The 19,588-nt window shown below is 41.4% G+C and overlaps 1 protein-coding gene across 1 annotated transcript; it reads left to right on the forward strand.

Annotated features, from left to right (window-relative positions):
• Nucleotides 1–2,014: 2,014 nt before the first annotated feature.
• Nucleotides 2,015–12,021, forward strand: bmp4 (bone morphogenetic protein 4). Its single transcript, XM_063499586.1, has 4 exons — nt 2,015–2,151; nt 5,961–6,083; nt 6,753–7,117; nt 10,899–12,021. The coding sequence occupies exons 3-4, from the start codon at nt 6,760–6,762 to the stop codon at nt 11,750–11,752; spliced, it is 1,212 nt and encodes a 403-aa protein (XP_063355656.1). The 5' UTR covers nt 2,015–2,151; nt 5,961–6,083; nt 6,753–6,759; the 3' UTR covers nt 11,753–12,021.
• The last annotated feature ends 7,567 nt before the right edge of the window (nt 12,022–19,588 follow it).

Raw genomic sequence — 19,588 nt, forward strand, 5'->3', positions numbered from 1 at the left:
GTATTTACTCAGTCTATCATGAGAGAGGGAATTATTAGTGTGTATTATTCTGACATGCTGTCAATCATGATGTAAGACAGGAAGTGGAGATATTAGCAAGCAACAATCAGAAAACTGGATTAATGTGAAAGCCATCCAGCTATAAAGTCTGTTTTAGCCTAGCACCACTTACTGCACACAAGCTTGCTCACGTAATTCTGATTTCTATGCTGTAGTAGTACTTGTTGATAGAAGACTGGATGCTCTCCATGCACCTTAGAAATCAAAGAAATTGAAAATAAGGAGGCAGAATAGCACTCCTAAATATCCAGAGTGACCGCCGTGGATTTTTTTGTAAAACAATACAACAACCCCTTCTTGATTCTACCATGCACAGCTTTACAAAGCAGTTTTACAGTCTAAAACTCATCCTGCACCAATGTGTGATACACAGTACATCACATGCAATTTTAACAATACTGCAACTCAGTGGGGAACCACAACCAAATGAATGCAGGTGCATCATTTATTTTATTTATTTTTTTGACAACAGGAAGTTTTAAGTTACATTATACAAAGAATAATACAGTAACTGTAATACTGTAGTAAAACTGAAACTGCACGACCTATCTGACACTCATCTATGCATTCTAACTCTTGCCAACCCTACAAACCTATAATATTAAATAAGACTCTTGGGCATTGGTGTGATTATTCAAGCTGTTAAATCTTCAGTTAAAATTGGTTAAATATGGATCCTCAAAAAAAAACAAAACAAACAAACAAACAAACAAAAAAAAAAAACACACACACACAGGAAAGAAAAAAAAGCTCTAAGCCTGACCAAAAATAAATGAGCAAGGTCTTATCAAAAAGACAAAATGCACATGTATACAGTGCATAATGCGGGAAGACTAAAATCTGGGAAAGAACAAGTGGAAATAATATTAATAAGACTGCAAACAAACTAAAACAAATCTGTAATGTTTCTGGCACATTTTAAATGCTTTTTAAACATATACAGGAGCAGAAACGTTTTAGTCATAACACGGGGAAACGGATTTTTATCTTTTTAAGCAGCGGTTCTCGCCAAACGGAGTCATACAAGAAATAATTTCAGTCATACTTTTGCAAAACCACGACTGAAAAGAACATGATGGCTGAATTTACATCTTATTTTAGTACGTGGTATTAATTGTGATTATCTGCTTTATTAATATCACTTTCTTTATCACCGTTCCACATCCGTAGTTCTAAAATGACAGTCATTTTAAAATCATTCAGACAGATGGCCCACTGTGGGGTTAGGCAGTGATTGCGATCGTGGAATAATTTCAAATGACGATAACAATAAGAAGTGCAAGAGACAGAAAAGCTAGTTTGTAAAGTTGTACATTAGTGGGAACACATCGCTTATATCGGGGAAGCCAATCACTTTGAATACATTTCATAAATTTTGATGAAGGATTAAAGAAAAAACCTTAGACCAATAAAAATGTACGCACGTGGCCACGTGTATATATTTAAAAAAAAATTAAATATGCATAACATTGTTAAAGTTTACTTCGGTAGACCAGTTGTTTACATCTGCAGGTATGCAAGGCGCTTATTTATTTATTTATTTTAGGTAAAGTCACTAACATGTTGCATATGGAGACTTACTGGGCATTTGACCCGCTGGGCGTTATTTAAAGTCAAAATGCAAAGTTTCACATAGGGAAAAGGGGAAAAAAGCGCAGTGAGTTGTCTTTATTTAAAGTGGAGGAGGAGGAGGAGAGAAGGGGGGGGGGGGGGTTATCCAAGGTGTTTGAGACAGATGAGGGAGGTGGGGGTCGTGGAGGAAGGAGGAGGAAGAGAGGGTAAATTGGGCGGACGCATAAAAACTGCAAGGGGCCATAGATGCTGGATCATTTGAAAGCCTGCCGTCCTGCGCGCCGATCGCCCTAGTGAGCCGCACTGGAGACAAATAAGAAGCCCCGCTGCAGAGCCCGAGCGCCGGCCTTCACTCCTCTTGTCCGTTCTGAGGTGTCGCTAAAGGATTAATGAGCCAAAAAGGCGCATAATTTCTCCTTTAAGGCTCATTTCGGCATTTTTTCGGCGTTACGCCTGGACTGCCTTACACCTCCCCTTTCATATTCGCTTCATTCGAGGATACCTGTACCTCTACTGATGGTAAGCGCTCACCAAACGACACATTTAGACTACACACATCAAAGAGTCAACAGCGAAACTTAAAAAAAAAACAACAACAACACACAGACACACACACACACATCTTTGAGCAAGAGAGGCTCTCGCTGAAGTGTTGTTACTTTAAGTTTGGGTCTCTCCTTCGTGCGCATTTAAGCGACTCCGCTGAGAGTTTAAACACCGTTCCGGGATAAATGTGCGACAATAAGTGGGCATTAAAAAAACCTCGGAACTCATTCAAAAACCAATATAAAAGTGCATTTTGGAACGAATGTCGCTGTGATCATGGCCAAACAAGTAACAGGTTAAAGCCTATTGTGCTCGAGACTTGAGCCGATGACAAATCAAGATGAGGTCATGTCCAAACACAGCGTCAGATTTTGCTGTTTTTTTTTTCTGTCTTTCATTGAAATCGTCAGCGTTGCGCACGTGTATGCATTTTATAATTCAGTTTAACACTGATCTCCCTTGATTAAACACCTGTAACTGCTTCTTGTCATCCAAGTATGAAGGCTTGTATGAACGATGGAGGTTGACAGATCAGAGATGAGCCATAATGAAAATAAGTTGGGGGGGTTTTCTCGCAAAAGATGAAGTTCATTTCATTTTACCGCACGGGTTTTGAACAATAATTGCGCCAGTTGACTGAGCTGGTGTCCAGTAATGACATAATGCTTGCAAAAACATGAAATACTAATACGTTACAGCTGCAGAGTCTTGCAGATGTGAGCCCGGTTTGTAGTCCACTCACGTGTTTTTCACCTGTTTGTAACAAGTCGTTGTAAAGATAAATCCTGTCATTTAATCCGGTAAAACTGCAGCAGGGAAAATTGCGGCCTGCGGACGCCCGGTCTCCTTGGCACTCAGTTTAGTTTGCAACTCAAATTCATCTCGTGAACTGCAGAGGAGCAGAATGGCCAAATAAATAAATTTTAGAATTACTTTTACACACGCACACACATATATATTTTAAAGAAGTATATTAAGGAAGTCACATGTCACTTCTGGTGATGGCTTTAGTTTTTTTTTCGGTCATTTTCCTTGTCAGCCTCCGTCTGATTGTTCTGGGTTTTCCGTTATTAACGCACAATTAACAACATCATTTTTTTTTTATTTAAAACAAAACACGTGCCATTGACATTTTCCCCTTTATTTTTCAATAAAAGGAAAAAAAATCCGACAGGATACATTGAAAAATCCCACACACCTCATCTTTTCCCTCAGACTTTTTGCCTTTCGTTTATAATGCCAGAGAAACATCGTTGTATGTTGTAATTTCGAGCTTGAGAAATTAAAAAAATATCCCAACCTGCACATAAAATATTGAATTTTGTTAGGCTGACTGGTTAAATATTATTATTTAGTTTTGTTAATTTGGTTACTATAAAGCAAAAAAAAAAAAGACAAGAAAAAAAAAAGAAAGTGTTTGACATTTTGGGGTTTTGTGTGTGTGTGTGTGTGTGTGTGTGTGTGTGTGTGTGTGTGTGTGTGTGTGTGTGTGTTTCTTTACCCATTGCTCATTCCAAGAGCAGGGCATTATTTTGGGACTACCATTCAAAGACATAAATGTCTTCTAATTATACAGGCAGCAACCAGAATCATGCATAGACATTGCCGCTGATCAATAAGTAGAATCCCCGTGACTAAAATGATAAAATCAGGCCTCAGATTTGTTCCACAGTGACCTGTTGCTCTCCTCCCTCTCTCGCTCCCTCATTCCCATCCTCCCTCCCACCATCACTGTCAAATTCCTCAGGAAACACATCTGAAGAGCCATGTGCATAGTCTGATCACATTATCTCTGGTCAGAGAGAGACAGAGAGAGAGAGAACGAACAAGAGAGGCCAAGGGGGATCAAGCAAAGCCAAGGGCAGTTTGACTGCTGCAGCCTAATTGCAGCCTGGTCTGCAACGGTTGCTGCAAAATGTATTTCTGTCACTTAGTGGAAAGCTTTTCTGTGTCCAGCTTTGTTTTATAATCTCATGTTATTTTCATTTGTTTGATTGAGAGGGCAATAAATGACTGCACGTTTTTGATAAGTGCAGAGGTGTGCTGTTCTTGTTGTTTTTTAAGAATTTGGTGTAAAACTATTTCTTATCACTCTTGGTGAAAACAGGCCAGTAAACACGAGCACACTGGCTTGAGAGACACAGAGCTGAGAGTTACTCCCTGTCTGCCTTACATCTTCTTTCATCATCATCACACCATTTTGAGTGTCTGTCTGTTTTAGCCTGCAGCTTTGTCAGTGGCTGGTTACAGTTACAAGATGTTCTGTATGGTCAGTGTTTTTGAGTGCTATGAATCCCTGTAATCATGGGAGAGGCCCTCTCTGTACAATGAACGTTTGTTGTCAGAGATGTACACACACAGACTCTCTCACACACACACATTTATCCCCTCACCCCATGGGTAATAGAGCTGATCATGTTCTGAATCCTCCTCACTCTTTTTGCTGCAGTTCTCACGAACATGCAAATGGTGGCACACATTTATGCGGACACGCACGTCAATGCATGCGCTGCGTTTTGCAGTCGTGTGCGCACACACTGCATGCTACCCTCTCTTCTTGCACAGTGGATCTAGTGTCATGACCGAGAAAAGGAGGGTCAACCGGAGGTCAAAGTCTAATACCGTTAGGGAAATAGATCCTAGATTGCATGTATAGTGAGGCATGCAGGAGTCAAGTTAATCACATAGATATGAAGCCAGGCATGCTAGCAAGCTGAAAAACACAAACTGTATGTGACACACACACACGCAGATAGAGTGTGTGCTAATATGCATCCTCACTGTGTAGTAATTCTTGGTTGTGCTCCAGTGGAACAAGATCCAAATGATGACCGAAGCCTTGTGTCACTTTGGAGTGTTTGTTCCATGATGCTGTTGTTGTGGTCACTTAAAATTCAGTAACCTTGTTAGTGCGATTCAGCAGCATTTAACACTTCAAATGAGGTGTACAAACTGAATCATTTGATCCATATTGTTCTTGTTAAACCTGCCTGTTAAAGCTCCGACTTTTCTTTTTTGGAAAGTGGTTCTTTTTTGTGTGTGGAAGTGGGTTTTTTTTTTTTAATTAGTCTTCTGGAAGCACATTCTGCTCAGTACATCATGCATACATCAGTGGTGAATGTACTACTGTATGTACAGTGTAATCAAAGTAGAGAAGTCCTGCCATCAGCGTCACAACCCATGTGAGCTCTAAAATGGAAGAGAAGCTCTTCTAAGAAGAATCTGTTTAGTTCCTTGTCTAAAATAGGTCATCTCAGTTGCTTGGAGGGGTAAAGGCTGAGTGGGTTTTCAGTTTTAGTAAACCAACAGCCCTCTTATCTTGAATAAAGAGTTTGCTAATTGTGATCAGACTTGTTTTGTGCTCTGTGGGTTCTGACGTGTTTCTGTTGAACATGGCGCTAATCAGATTATTAGCTTGTCATTAATGTAAAGTAGGAAGCTGCTTTTCAAATGGGTGTCTCTGAAATAGATGTAAGTGTTGAATAAGTTGTATTTTCTTACAAAGGTGGGTGTCAAGCATTAGGTATCTGCTGTCTGTGTTGTAGCACATGCCTACTTACATTCCACTTACAGCAAATAGCTAGCTTACCCACCAGCCAAAATGATAAGCCTTAAAGAGACACTGGGTCTCTCTCTCACCAATAAACACACACATACACAAGCTGACACAGATAGACACACAAGCTCCTGTGCTACTCTTTGAAGAAATGCCATGTAACAACCTCAAGTGTTTGCAAGTGTCAGTTCACAATATCCCTGTGTTTTTTGCCTTCATCTTTCAGGAACAGGGTCACTTCAAAGTTCTCCTGCAGCCGCCCAACGCCACCTGACATTTCCTAGAAGAACGGGTCCATTGCCTGCTCCCAACAAACATGGACTGTTTCCCCATGCTTTATTTTCTGTCGGTAAGTAAGTGGGCCATGCCATTTCAATTTGCGGCATGTGACACGCCGCTACATCTTGCATCTCCCTTCTCTCTGTCCGCTGACTCACTCATTTATGTGGCGTCTATCCAGACTTGGACTGAAGGTCCCTAAGGGGTGTTGGGCGAGGCACGTGCCTGAGGAAGAGCTTTTTCTTATAAGTGTGTGGCACAAAGTCCCAGGTTTGGGCCATGGTTTGTTTGAGCAGAATGTGTAAGACCGAGACTTTTTATCAAGTTAAGAATTTGCTTAGACCCCAGGGCTGCCTCTTTTATTTGTCTAATTATAGTGGAGGAGACAAGGAGGAAGGGAGATAGTGGGGAGGAATGGCCCTGAGATTCCATTCAAAAAAAAAAAAAAGATGGGTTCTTGAGCTAGCTGTTTACCTTTGGAGAATAAAGATAAACTCTAAATGGTCTATCTGATCGGAGACTACTTTACTGTAAACAAGGCAGACTGGACTATTGAAACTAATTAGTCTGCCTTTAGTGGGAACATTTATACAAGAGAAAATAATGGTGTTTTGGATGGAGGGTAAGACAAATCTTATAGCTGCCTTTCTCTTCCTTTCTTTTCTGTTTACTTCCTATCTGTTCTATTTAGCCCTTTCTTAATCATTTATCTCCCTGTTCCATCTGCTGCTCTCACCAGAGACATCATGATTCCTGGTAATCGAATGCTGATGGTCATTTTAATATGCCAAGTCCTGCTGGGAGAGAGCAACCATGCTAGTCTGATACCTGAAGAAGGAAAAAAGAAAGTACCTGGCCTGCAGGGTCGTTCGGCCGCTCAAAGCCATGAACTGTTGCGGGACTTTGAGGCCACGCTGCTGCATATGTTCGGCCTCAGAAGGCGGCCGCGGCCCAGTCGTTCAGCCACTGTGCCCCGCTACCTGCTGGACCTTTATCGGCTACAGTCGGGCGAGGCTGAGGAGGCCGGAGCGCACGACATTGCTTTTGAGTACCCAGAGAGGTCAGCCAGTCGGGCCAACACTGTGAGGGGCTTCCACCATGAAGGTAAGCAAAAAAATAGGGGGTTTTCGCATCACATGAACTGCAGAAAAACAATTTTAAGGAGCATAAAACTGAAAGAAGGAATGTCATTAGTAGGAGGAGAGATGATAAATACAAGTGTCAGCACACAAAACATTACACCACTCTTACAGCAAGGTCGCTGTTGCCAGGCATTCCAATAGTTTTGGTGGTAATGCAGTGCGCTGGCATGGGTGAGGCTTGCTTAGTATTCGGGGTTTTAAAAAAAGCACATTTCCGACATCCCTTGAAACATGATTGTAAGAGTGCTCCACCCATCTCACCATAACCAAGGAATCTAAGGATGTGGTCACCAAACACTGTCTACAGAGGGGCAAAAAAAAAAATCTGCTAGACAAGCTCTCAAGAGCCTAATTTGACAAAGCTCTGTGTGTTTGGTTAGCAGCTGAAGTAAAAGCATACCTCCATATTACTGACTTACACTTCTCACCCCACCCAGGAGAACACGGCTTTAAAAAGCCCGTTCTTGGACGGGAATTGTAGTGTGCTCCTCTCTCATGTCTCCAGTTTATATGGAGGGCTCTTTTAGAAGGACCTTCTTCAACGTACAATTATCTTTAATGCTACTCTGCAGACTTCTAAATAAAGCCCCTACTGCCAACAATGTGGGTGCTGAGAGCAGATGCTCGCAGCTCTTTGGCGAGATGGAAAAATGGCCTCAAAAAGCTGGTGTGATAGACAGAGTGGAACATTAGAAGGGTTTCTGTTTATTGTGACTGATCCGTTTTAGCATCAAATGCAGAGGTTTCTCTGGGCTTGGAGAAAGTCCAGTTTGAGTGATCTGTGAAACGTAAGCTGAGTTTGAAAAGATAATGTGTTTGGAAAAGAACGAAAATGATGTATCACCGTTAGTCAGCAAGGAATTCAATTGTAGCATGGATAACTGAGAAAACTGGGAAGAATTTATGGATAGAGAGGGGAGTGAGGAAGGAGGGATGAGTCAGCCTTGCCAGACGTGTTGCTATTGGTAGCACACGGCCACATAAACTCAAACGGTAGCGTAGCAAGGCTAGCAAGAAAAGAAGCGCACCACCGCTAATACAGGAACTTCTGCATGTGATGCAATGTGAACACGCGCACATGTGTGCTTGTGCATTGGTTTCTACTCCTCTACAAGCATTTACCCTTCTTCTGATTTACTAAACTATGTTAATAATATGCTCTGAAGCCTTAAGAGTGGCAGTTCTCGCTTTCATGGCAGCGCCATTGTGTGATGGTATGACTCAGTTAAATGATCTGTCCAAAACATAGGGAGGCACTGCAGCCTGCAGCAGATGGATGATTATGTGAAGAGACATGTTTATAGGCAAGTTAAACTGTGTAACCTCTAACCTTGAATTCAGATGGCGCGTTTATTGACTGGGTCTAATTGATGGCATCTCTTTGTTTTACATAAGTTACGAAGTGTGTTAGTGCCCACTTCAAATCTGATTTGGTGGAGGATTTGAATACGCACCGCGTCTTCTCGCAACACCTCCTTTCCCACCGGCTTCAGATAAATGAGATTCTCCTGTACTGTCTGACTCTTTAATGATTATTCGTGATGAAAATGATAAATGTCTTAAGTGAATAAACTGCAGAGCTAATCAAAAACACAGCAGGTTTTAATAATGAGAACCACCTGGGTAAGATTAGGGCCTGGGTGTGAAATAACAGGGGTGGATTGAGCAGGAAAATAGTAGACACAACATTCCTTTCCCCAACAATGATGATCTTGCCAGAAATCTGCAGACTGTGCGTGGAATAGGGAGCCTCCACTGTGTTTATACTGTAGCTGTGGTACGTTAATCACCACCCTCCTTGTAATGCATGTTTCAGCAAAGTGCTCAGAGAAAGGCATTGAAAGAAGGGCAGGATAATCCTTAAAGATAGATAAGAAAACACGGACGATATACATTTATATTCTTGAATACCCTGGAGACCTTTCAAAGTAAACATATTTCCAGTGTACAAAATGATATCTTTACACAAAGAAATGATTTTATATCTAATCATTTTTAAGAAAGCTTACAATGCTTGCGCAGTATACCAAAAAAACTGAGTGCACCCCTGTTCAAAACCCTTTAAATGTGATGTGAGTCAAAATAATTCCAAAAAATCCTAAATAATACCTGTGATCACTGATAAACCTAATAACCGAAACAAAAAATGAGTATATTTGTGATTTCCAATTAGGCTGCATGTATTTACTGTCTGTTTGAGCCTCTATATGAAAAAAGAATTGCCAGAAGAATTGAAAAAATATGATTGTGAGACTTCACAAACACACTTAAACGTTCGTAATTAGGGGCTATAAACCACCGCTAGAGCCACAGTACCCTCCTCCTAAAATGACACCAGGGACAGAGAGCTGCTTGCACAATCTAGCATCAGACTTGTCCAGAGAAATGATGCATGCCAGTAAAAAACAAAAAAAGAAAAAAACAACAACCTTGCAGGCTCTCCGGCACAGATCTGCAAGACTGAACTTGGTGCACATCGCAATGATGATTTTGGAAGCATATTATTTGGTTAGATAAATCCAGGATAAACAATTCCTGGAGAAATTGCATTGTAATTGCTGAAAGTTGCTGCAGCCCTTCTGCACACACATCCAGCAACAGGCTGGGATCAGAACAAACCGTTCAACCCTGTGGTTAGTGGACAATCTTACCTTACCACCTGAGCCATGGCAGCCACAAAGATATTCACCAGAGTTCTTCATGTTTAACTTACTCTGAGTTTGCTGCACAGAGTGCCATTAAAAGAAAAACACATAAGATGCTTAAGGCATACTAATATTGATCAGTCATTTAAACTGCATAAACCTGAAAAAGCAAAGACAAAAAACTACAATGCACTGCTATCCTGCAGGTCTCACTCTCCATCCTAAGTGCGTTCCCAACAGATAAGCACAGCACTTTTCGCTGAGTAATATTTAACTGACACGTCAAACCCTTTTGTTAAACGTGAAAGCCTTTTCTAACCCATTCATCTCCGACATACTACCACTGTTATCACTGCTGTCTTCATACAATGTTACCTTACCTGAACAGGTCTGAAAGATCCAGTGACTCGCCAAACTCTGCTATCACATCCTTTGACTCTCAGGGATTCTTCGTAGGTTTAGTAGTGACACTAAACAACAAAAATCCACCAAACAAAATCACCAAAAACATTGAAAGACTGATGTGGTGGGAACCAAACTCGGAAATCTTTGCACCCTAAAGTGACACTTTGATGCCACATGCGCTTTTCAAAGAGCTGTCAAGGTGCCTCACTCTTTAACTTTACAGCTTCACATTTTGTTGAAGAACCTGCATTTGTCTAAAGAAAAATCACATTCTGTCTGCTTATTGTGGTTACTTTGTAGAAAGATGCTGGAAAATTGCTGCCTACCCTAGCTTCAAATTTAGACAAAACCTAGTAACATTCATTTCATCCTGTCACTGGCAACTGGTAATAACAGGATTATGCTAGAACTCACTGATACTGATATAAATATTACAGAAAAAGTATAAAATGTAAATCTTGGTAGTCAAACATGTAGTGACTTTTGATAACATATAAGAGTAAACATTCTGCTGTTTAACTGAGGAAATGACTGTAAACTTGTGCAATTTTGAATCAGGATATTGCACATATTCCATACCCTTGCTATTTTTGCCCTTGCTCAGGATGTATAAGTCTATTTTACATAGTCTCAAAATTATTGAGTTTCTTAGTTAAGCTTGCAGTAAATATTTTTTTTCTTGCTGTATTTCAGAGCACATGGAGCAGCTACATGAGCTGGATGACGGAGGACCCATGCCCATTCGTTTTATGTTTAACCTCAGCAGCATCCCAGAGGACGAGCTTCTGTCTTCCGCAGAACTGAGGCTCTACCGTCATCAGATTGATGAGGCCATTGCTGATGCCATCTCAGACGACCAGGCACTTCACCGAATAAATGTGTACGAGGTGCTCAAAGCCCCCCGACCCGGGCAGCTTATCACACAGCTCCTGGATACGCGGCTCGTGTGCCACAACTCGTCGCGCTGGGAGAGCTTTGACGTCAGCCCCGCTGTGCTGCGCTGGACTCGTGAGCGCCTTCCCAATTACGGGCTGGCTGTGGAGGTTCTGCACCTCAACCAGACTCCACGCCACCAGGGCCAACATGTTCGCATAAGCCGCTCGCTACACCAAGAGCCCGGTGAAGACTGGGAGCAGCTACGCCCCCTCCTGGTAACCTTTGGTCACGACGGAAAGGGTCATCCGCTGACTCGCCGGACCAAGCGCAGCCCGAGACAGCGGGGCCGTAAACGCAACCGCAACTGCCGGCGCCATGCGCTGTACGTGGACTTCAGCGATGTAGGCTGGAATGACTGGATAGTGGCGCCTCCTGGTTACCAGGCCTATTACTGCCACGGGGAATGCCCCTTTCCTCTGGCAGATCATCTGAATTCAACCAACCACGCCATTGTTCAGACACTGGTGAACTCTGTGAACAACAATATTCCCAAGGCCTGCTGTGTGCCAACAGAGCTCAGCGCGATCTCCATGCTCTACCTAGATGAACATGACAAGGTGGTCCTTAAAAACTACCAGGAAATGGTAGTGGAGGGCTGCGGCTGCCGCTAACGCACAGACGTACTAAAGTGTGGGCTTGGACTGCGGCACTGAAAAAAGCAACACGGGCGCTAACAAATCGGAAGGTCTTTACTCCCAAAAATGTTCACTTGGACCCTTATTTATAACTTTTATGAGGTGTATGTTTGTCTCACTTTTTTTCTTTGACTATATCATATATTTTGACAAAATATATATTTATATCTACATATTAAAAATAAATAAATAAAAATAAATCCTTATTTTAAACATAAAAAAGCTGTACAACTTTTCATAATGTACATTAGATTGTATAAGGTTTTTTTGTTTTTGTTTTGTTTTGTTGAAAAATAGTAAAAACTCTAAAAAGTAAAGTTTATTTACTGGTAATATTTATTGCTTTCATATTATATATAGAAAAAAAAATAAAAATATGAATTGCTTCCAGTAACACATACAGTAATATCAAATGATGCATCCTTTGTGTATTTGCATAAATTAGAGCACTGAGTGAATTTGTTACAATGGTGAATTGTATTGGCTTTAATTAAGAAGTTCGACATCAATCTGATTATTTTGAAAAGGCCCTTAAAACAAAATCATAAAGGTAAAAACATCATTGTAAAGTATATGTAATAGAAACAAAAAGGAGTTAATAAAAACTACAATCTGACCTTAAATCTCCCATTACTTTTGTAATTTGGATTTAAACATGAGGCTGAAATTTCTCCCCGTGGCACGTTAATTGCGGTGTAAGCACATTTTACTAAAACAAAAGAGACGAGCACAGAAATCTCTCTGTTTTGTCTTTGCCAAATAAAAGAATGTTTGGCTTGTTATCTGCTATCTCGCCAGCTTTCAATGGATTGCAGCTCATCAAAGGAAGAGCAGAAACCAGCAGAAAAACTGCTTCTGCATCTTTTTAAAACAATATAGGAAGTTTTTTGTTGTTGTTTTGTTTTCTGAGAAGCAGTATGCCATTTCACAGCACATAGGAGATTAGGGTTAGGGCCTTATTGTTCTCAAATTTCACTTTAATGTCAATTAGGCTAACATTTGGTGGTTGGATACTTGCTAATCCAATTGCAGTCGAGATGGGTTGTTCAGACCAACTGCGTGAGAGTGATTCTATTGTTCCTGACATCCCCACATTGGGGGCATGATTGTGGCTGATGCGTCCTGCCCTCATACAAGGCGGCTGAGTCCTCAGAAGAATCAAAGGTTAGACACTCTGTCTCCTGCCTTTGTCTTCAGCGTCTCATGCCGGCAGAGCAAAGACGCCTGTCTCCAACCTGTGCCCCATCACACAAAAGGCTTCTACATCACTTATTTACAAGCTGACAGCTGTCCCAAATTATGTGATAATGTTTAGGGAGAGCGTCTCCTTTGAACTGCTGGGGGGACGTTGGCTGTGCATTGTTGCCTAGACAGCGTCCTGTACATATTCGTCTCTGGCAAATCACTGCGCATTATTTAAATGCCTAAAGAACAGTATAATTACATTTAAAGGGTTTTTAATTTGATGGGGTTTTTTTTCTAAAGTAACCTTTAAAAGCAACTTAAGTCAGTAAAACGATGGACAGAAAACACAAAAAAACCCATAACTGTTAAGATGAATCAACTAAATTAGGTATGACGTTAATTCAGTTTTATTTAATGATAAAAGACAAGTTTGTTAGTTTTTACTACTGGAGCACGTGCAAGCCCTGAGGCACTCCAATTGCTGCTGGACGTCTCTTTGATGCTTGCATATCTGCCTCAAAAAGGGGTGACTCCTAAAGGAGTGGAGGACGTTGAAGAATTTAATTTTGAAGTGGCTGAAGGCACAGAAGAAGAGCTGCAGGAGGACGGGAGGTATGTATATGTGCGTGTGCGTGTGTGTTCGCAAAGAAGGGGGCTGGGGTTGTTTTTAGCAGCTTGACAGTACAATTACAACATTTCAACTGATCTCCCCCCTAAAGTTGAGATAACATCAGCTAGTTACGGTAATCGCCTTGCCTGTTCATTATCTCCCTACCCTACACAAAGAGCTTGCGTGTCTATTAAAAAGCCCAGAGCGAGTTGCATTTATGTGAGCTCAACTAACTTAGTGAGGCTAACATTTTGGTTAACGTCAAGCAGGCCCTTAAAATGTATATTTGGTGGAGGTGAATCAACCTTTACAGAACCTTCAGCAGCATCAAGTCCAAGAAGCTTCACTGAGAGCAGTCAGCCATAACAGTGAGGACTTCATGAGTGTGTGTTAGCATGAATGGAGGTAAAGGGTGTGGGGGGTCAATTAAAGAACAAGTCCTTAAAAACAGATTGAGGCTTTTGTCATTCCTATGTGACGTGCCCCGCTGCTTCCTGTAAGTACTCATTCTCACGCAATTACAGGTGAGTCATTATGCAGGAGGTCTATTGACACTGCGCGACTAATTGACTGGGTGAAGTCTTCAAAAAGCTTTTTATTTGGACATTCCACCGTAAAGTGAGCCGTGTGTTTACAGACAGTGAGCCCTCCCGCAGGAACAAAGGAAGATGATCCTTGCTTACATTGCCTTGCTGTAGTGGGTGCACTCCATACCTCTATCTCTAAAATTCCCCCCCAGTTACAAGATTTTAGAGACTTCAGTGTGTTTGAGTGCATCTTTTAGACAAGTCATGTGACTCTGCTTCTAACAATCACCTTCCTTTGAGAGGACTAGTAAAGGACATAAAGTTACTAGAACATTAGCTTTTAACTGTACTGGTGGAGAGACAGAAAGCTAGAAGCATTTTACAGTTTATATTTGTCTTAGGCCTGAGTCATTTTCGTGGACCAGGCCCCATTAAGGTGATTAATATCAATTGTGTGTGACACCAAAAAGCTGTGATACCGGTAGTGCTCAGAAATTCAATATTCACTGTCAAATTACATAAAACATGTTTTTAAAGAGCTACAAATACTCTACAAAACCGATTAAAATTTACTGTTTCGGATTCAATTAAAAATCTTCTATTCACACTAAAGCTATAAGCCAATGTGGCAGAAATTTAACCACCGTGAAGAAAATACGATAAAAAACCCCAAAAGATTTATTCTCTTCGCACCACAGCTAAGATCAATTTGCACTACACTGGCTCATGTTGCAGAATAAACTAAGAAACCAAGATTTCCAGAAGTCTGTTTAGCTCCGTTTATCCTTCATTTTGTACAGCCAACCATAGCTAATACTGTTATCGCTGGCATCCTTTATCTTTTTCCAGTTAAGAGACTTTATAAAATTATCCAAATCAAGCATGAAAGTAGTTACTTGATTGGTAGTAAACTTGTCCAACAAAAAAATAAATAAAAGATACCTAAAATGCCTATTGTCTGTTAAGGTAAATTAAAACTAAAACAACACAAAATAGATGAGAGAGAACAGAGGTTTAATCTTTTGACGTCAGTTAAACTGTTTTGAATACCTTGTTAATCTTTCCATTCATTACAGAGCCATGCATAATGGTTGCGATGCATAGTTGGCAAGTTTTGTATGTGTCAAGTTCAAAAGAGAACTTTTCAGAGCAAAACCTTTCTGAGATTAGCTGGATAAACACTGTTGCTTCTGCATATCTTTGAAAATTCGTGCTGATTTAGCATTTTTCAAATATCACGTAAAAGCCTCGAACACCACAAAGAAGACTTGCTCACCTCTGTTTCGTTGAGGTATTAGCAGAAGTTTGAACAGAGGAGATCTCCAAATAGCATCTAAAACCACAACTATCTGCAGGGTGAGCCAGACTACTAACACTAGGGACACAATATACACTTATAAAAATATTTTTATGGAAAGTACTGCACAAGAAGGCTTTGTATATAAAGAAAAAAAAACAGCTTGGGTGCTCTATAAAATGAAATTTTGGACTGGAAATATTAAATGAGTCCACATATTAAGGGACTCATTTACTGTGTGTGCTCTCTTATTCTGTTGTCCTGAATCAAGAGGGGCTATCATGGTGACAGCTCATGTCAGTGCTGCTCGAGGTCAGGGCCTCTTGTTACACCCTCTCCCTCATACTTCCACACACGTGCATGGAAATGCACACATATTCTTTATACTCTCTTCAGGATATATCATTTTTACACAAAAGGGCACACAAACACACATTCAGGTTTGAAACTTTAGACCCTTCCCGCTGTCCATCTGTAGGGGTTATCTGTGTGACACCTCCTCTCACCCTGTCTGTGACTCATCTCCACTCATCACGCACACCTCTGTGCTGGCACATGGCAGCTGGGACACTCCATGGTGCATTAAAGGGGATAAGGCTGTCATCGGTGGAACAGTTTGACCTCGGGTCACTGGCACAAACGCATGCATGCACAGACGCATGATGAGTACGCTGGAGGTACTAACAGGTAACAGCAGAGGGATATTTTACTTGTTAGGGATCAGATTCAGGTGAGTAAGAACATTTAGGATAAAGAAAGGACAGCTTTTGCTATGAAAAGATGTAAAGTAAATACATACATGTAAGCATGCCTTCTTTTGCAGATTTGGCAAGTCCAATTTTCATGTGATCACTCCATTGAGGCTGTTAATGCCCTTGGTGTCTGTCAGTTGTGTTATGAGCAGAAAGAAAACAATGGAGCCTTCTCAAAGAAAGCTTAATACTATCTGCTGACTGTGTGATTAGAAAGAGAGTTGGATTTTTGCATCTTGACAACTGTTGCCAAACAAAGCACACAGGAATTGTGGGCCGGGGGGTGGGGGCATGGAGCGTGGGTTCTCTGAGTTACACACTGACTCCGTGATTAAACCCCCTCAGCAGTCGTTTCTCTCACCAGCCTCTCGGCCTGGGAAGGGCCCACAGTGGAAATTTCCATTTGTCGAAGAAACAACGCGCAGGTTTAAAATTTGGTGTCAAGTGCCAGTGTCGCTGTGCGGACGGAATGCTTCTTTTGTGGGCGAGTCTCTGGTGTAATTTCGGGCAGGGCAGGGTGTCCCCGCAGTAGGTCTTTCTTCCTCTGGCCCTGTGCAGTTTCATTAGATACGGCTAATGAAAAGATGGCTGGCCCCGCAGCCTGGCCCCCCGACACTCTCCTGGCCTGTATTTAGAGCTCCTGCCTTGCATCTCCAACTGAACAGGTGTGCTGGCTGGCCCTGCAGTGCTAGACCAATGCGCCAAAAACACGTTTCATCCTCATCTGCTTGAGGCTTTGGAAAGTTATTTTCACAAGCTCATTTCACAACATTATTTTCATTTAAAGCAACTTGTTCAAGATTTTATTCCCTTTTCCAAAAACAGAAGAAAGAGGCCTCCCTTTATTTTCTGTTAGAACAAAGATACTTACTTCCTCTTCACGGCGCCAAGAGGGCCAAACCAAGAGTATAAAATAAAAATGTATTTTTGTTATTTGAAATTTGTTATCCATTAGTATTTTCTTTCCTGTTTTGCTTCTTAACAGCTCCTCTTCCACTGAGACATCTCTCAGGTCCTGTGTCAGATTGAAATGCTATTTTATGCCATTCAAACATTATTTTTGGCATTTTTCATAGATTCATTCAAATTACAATATAGGTGCATCTTCATAGATTCAGTGCCTGAGTGGATTTTAGGACTTCTTTCATTCAGATATTGCCTTAAAACAACTTTGTTCTCTTGTGCATCATATTACATTACGTGTTAGCTCTATATTCCTAAGTATATAAGGCAGTAAATTAAAGACCGCGAGTTAAACAGAAGCATAGTTCATGTATGGATCTCCACCACTCTGAAAGCTTTGGCAAGCTCAGAAATTGTTAAAAGCCGCCTGTAATTAGATAAAGCTGTTTATGCACAACTGCTCCATCTCATTCTCTCATTCCCTTCTCTATGAAAGACCAAATTGGCTTTCACAACGACAATAGTTGATATACAGTATGGCGTCATCTGATGACTTCTCATTGTTTTGCTCAGGTTAGTTACAGAAGCCTTATTTTGGCCACAGGCAATGTCTCCCTTTCAGGTTAATATATATCTGAAAAGAGAACCGGTGTTTGAGTGAGGCACGGCTGGAGTTCGATCTCAGTGTTTATTTGCTAACAGACTCCCTCTGTGTTCATACGCTGACCCTTTTGTGTGGCACTCTGGGAGGCAGGTGGATTGTGCCTCGGGCTTGCGGGCTACAGTTTGAAAGCAACAACGTGAAACTGGAGATGTAACATGACCCTGAGGCAATTAGGCCCACAATGAGGACGTTTTTTTCGCATTCGCTCCTTTTGTGTTGCTAAATAGTATTTAAGAGGAAATAAAATGAGGAACCTTGGGTGCTTTGGCAGTGAGACTGAGGAAAATGTACAACCAGGTGGTAAATCAGCAACAGTTTTTGTTCCTGAGCAATGGCTGCTTGTTGTACATAAGTGAGGAAAATCCATAGAGCTCACCTTTGAAGTTGCCCTACCTTGTTGTCCTGCACTTTTTTGAAGCGTGCACATAAGCTGTTCAGAAGCTGACTTTGGTGTTGAGAAAGGTGCAATGAGGGAGAGGAGCAAGAGACCCTGCAGCTCCTTCCCTCCGCCCTCTCTCCCTCCTCCCTTTTAGTTGCTATATACCCTTCCTTGAATGGAGTGTGTCTACCGGATCTGCCCAGGATGAAATGTCATATCTTAGACTGATCCTTATCTCTTAATCGCTTCCTTTGTCTCCCATGATTCCTCCGACCCTCCCTAACTTGCCTCCTCGGACTCTGGCCTTTGATGTGTCAGCCACAGTTAGGGACGCTGGGGGTGGGATATTTGTGGTGTGTGCATGCGTGTGTGTTTTAAAGTGGCGGTCTGGTTCTGCTCTGAGCTAACAAAAGCCCCAGAGGTTATCAAGATTCTGTGGTGAAGGAGACCACTAGAGATGGCTGCTGTTGTGCTGCGTCGGTGCTCCTGCAGCTAAATGCAAAAAGATGGCATGTGTGTGCTAGCCTGCGTACATATGGATGTTCAGAATATTTGCGTGTGCTGTAGGGCAAGAGTAATGTGTAACAGTGATGTGTGTGAGTATGTCTGGGTGCACATGTGCGTCTGTATGACTCCACACAGGGTGAAATGCTAATCTGATGACACATGAGCCCCAAAACTTTCTCCAGGGCTACAAGCAGATGTTTGTGCTGTATGGGTCACAGACAGTCAAATGTGAAACAAATGTTGGTAACACCACAGCCCGAGCGAATAAAGAATAATAAAATAAATAAATAAATAAATAAAAACACACACACACTACGCTGATAGAGCCAATACCAAAACCCTTTTACTATACGCTAGTTTTAACAATTTAGTCTGGGAAAGTTGTGATGTTTCTATCATAGATTATTTACATCTTGGAACTAAAATGAGCACGAGTGGTATATCTCTAACCAGTTATTTGAACCATTTTTAGCACTAAGAGCGGTCTGTTGGTATGCGTGTCTGCCACTCTGGACTGATCTGAATGGTGGTCATGGTTCTCAGATGACAAATCCTAATTTTCATCTTGAGCCACCAGCACTTTTTAGGGTTTTTTTGTTGTTTTTTCGTGAGAGCAGCAACAAATGCTGCCCCAACTGTGCTGATTTACAGGTGCTTAGCATTAATTTTACAGACGTTAGCGTGCCTATAAACCCATACATTTGATATCTTAGCATGTTATCATACCGATATTTTGTTTTAACTCAAAGCTCTGCAGTGCCTAAGAAGTCTACAGCCTCAGCTGCTGGGTGATGCTTGGCACACTTTTTCATGCTGTAGTAATGGAGGTGTGGGCCTGGTCTAACCTCTTAATTGTTTTCCCACTTTAAATTTACATGTTACCATTGTAATCTAGACACCAGCTCAAATGATCATTTTAGTGTTAATTTTGCTTGGTTTCTGTTCATAAGTAGAATTTTAGGTTTAAGGCATTTGAGGAGAGTTATGG

Source organism: Pelmatolapia mariae, linkage group LG16_19 (genome assembly GCF_036321145.2).
Source record: "Pelmatolapia mariae isolate MD_Pm_ZW linkage group LG16_19, Pm_UMD_F_2, whole genome shotgun sequence".
In the NCBI taxonomy this organism is placed as follows: Eukaryota; Metazoa; Chordata; class Actinopteri; order Cichliformes; family Cichlidae; genus Pelmatolapia; species Pelmatolapia mariae.

What these genes read in the sequence shown, in the direction of transcription:
- bmp4 (XM_063499586.1), top strand. Translation starts at nt 6,760, where the DNA reads ATGATTCCTGGTAATCGAATGCTGATGGTCATTTTAATATGCCAAGTC. An exon ending in GAGGGGCTTCCACCATGAAG is followed by an intron (nt 7,118 to 10,898) that starts GTAAGCAAAAAA and finishes GCTGTATTTCAG; the next exon opens with AGCACATGGAGCAGCTACAT.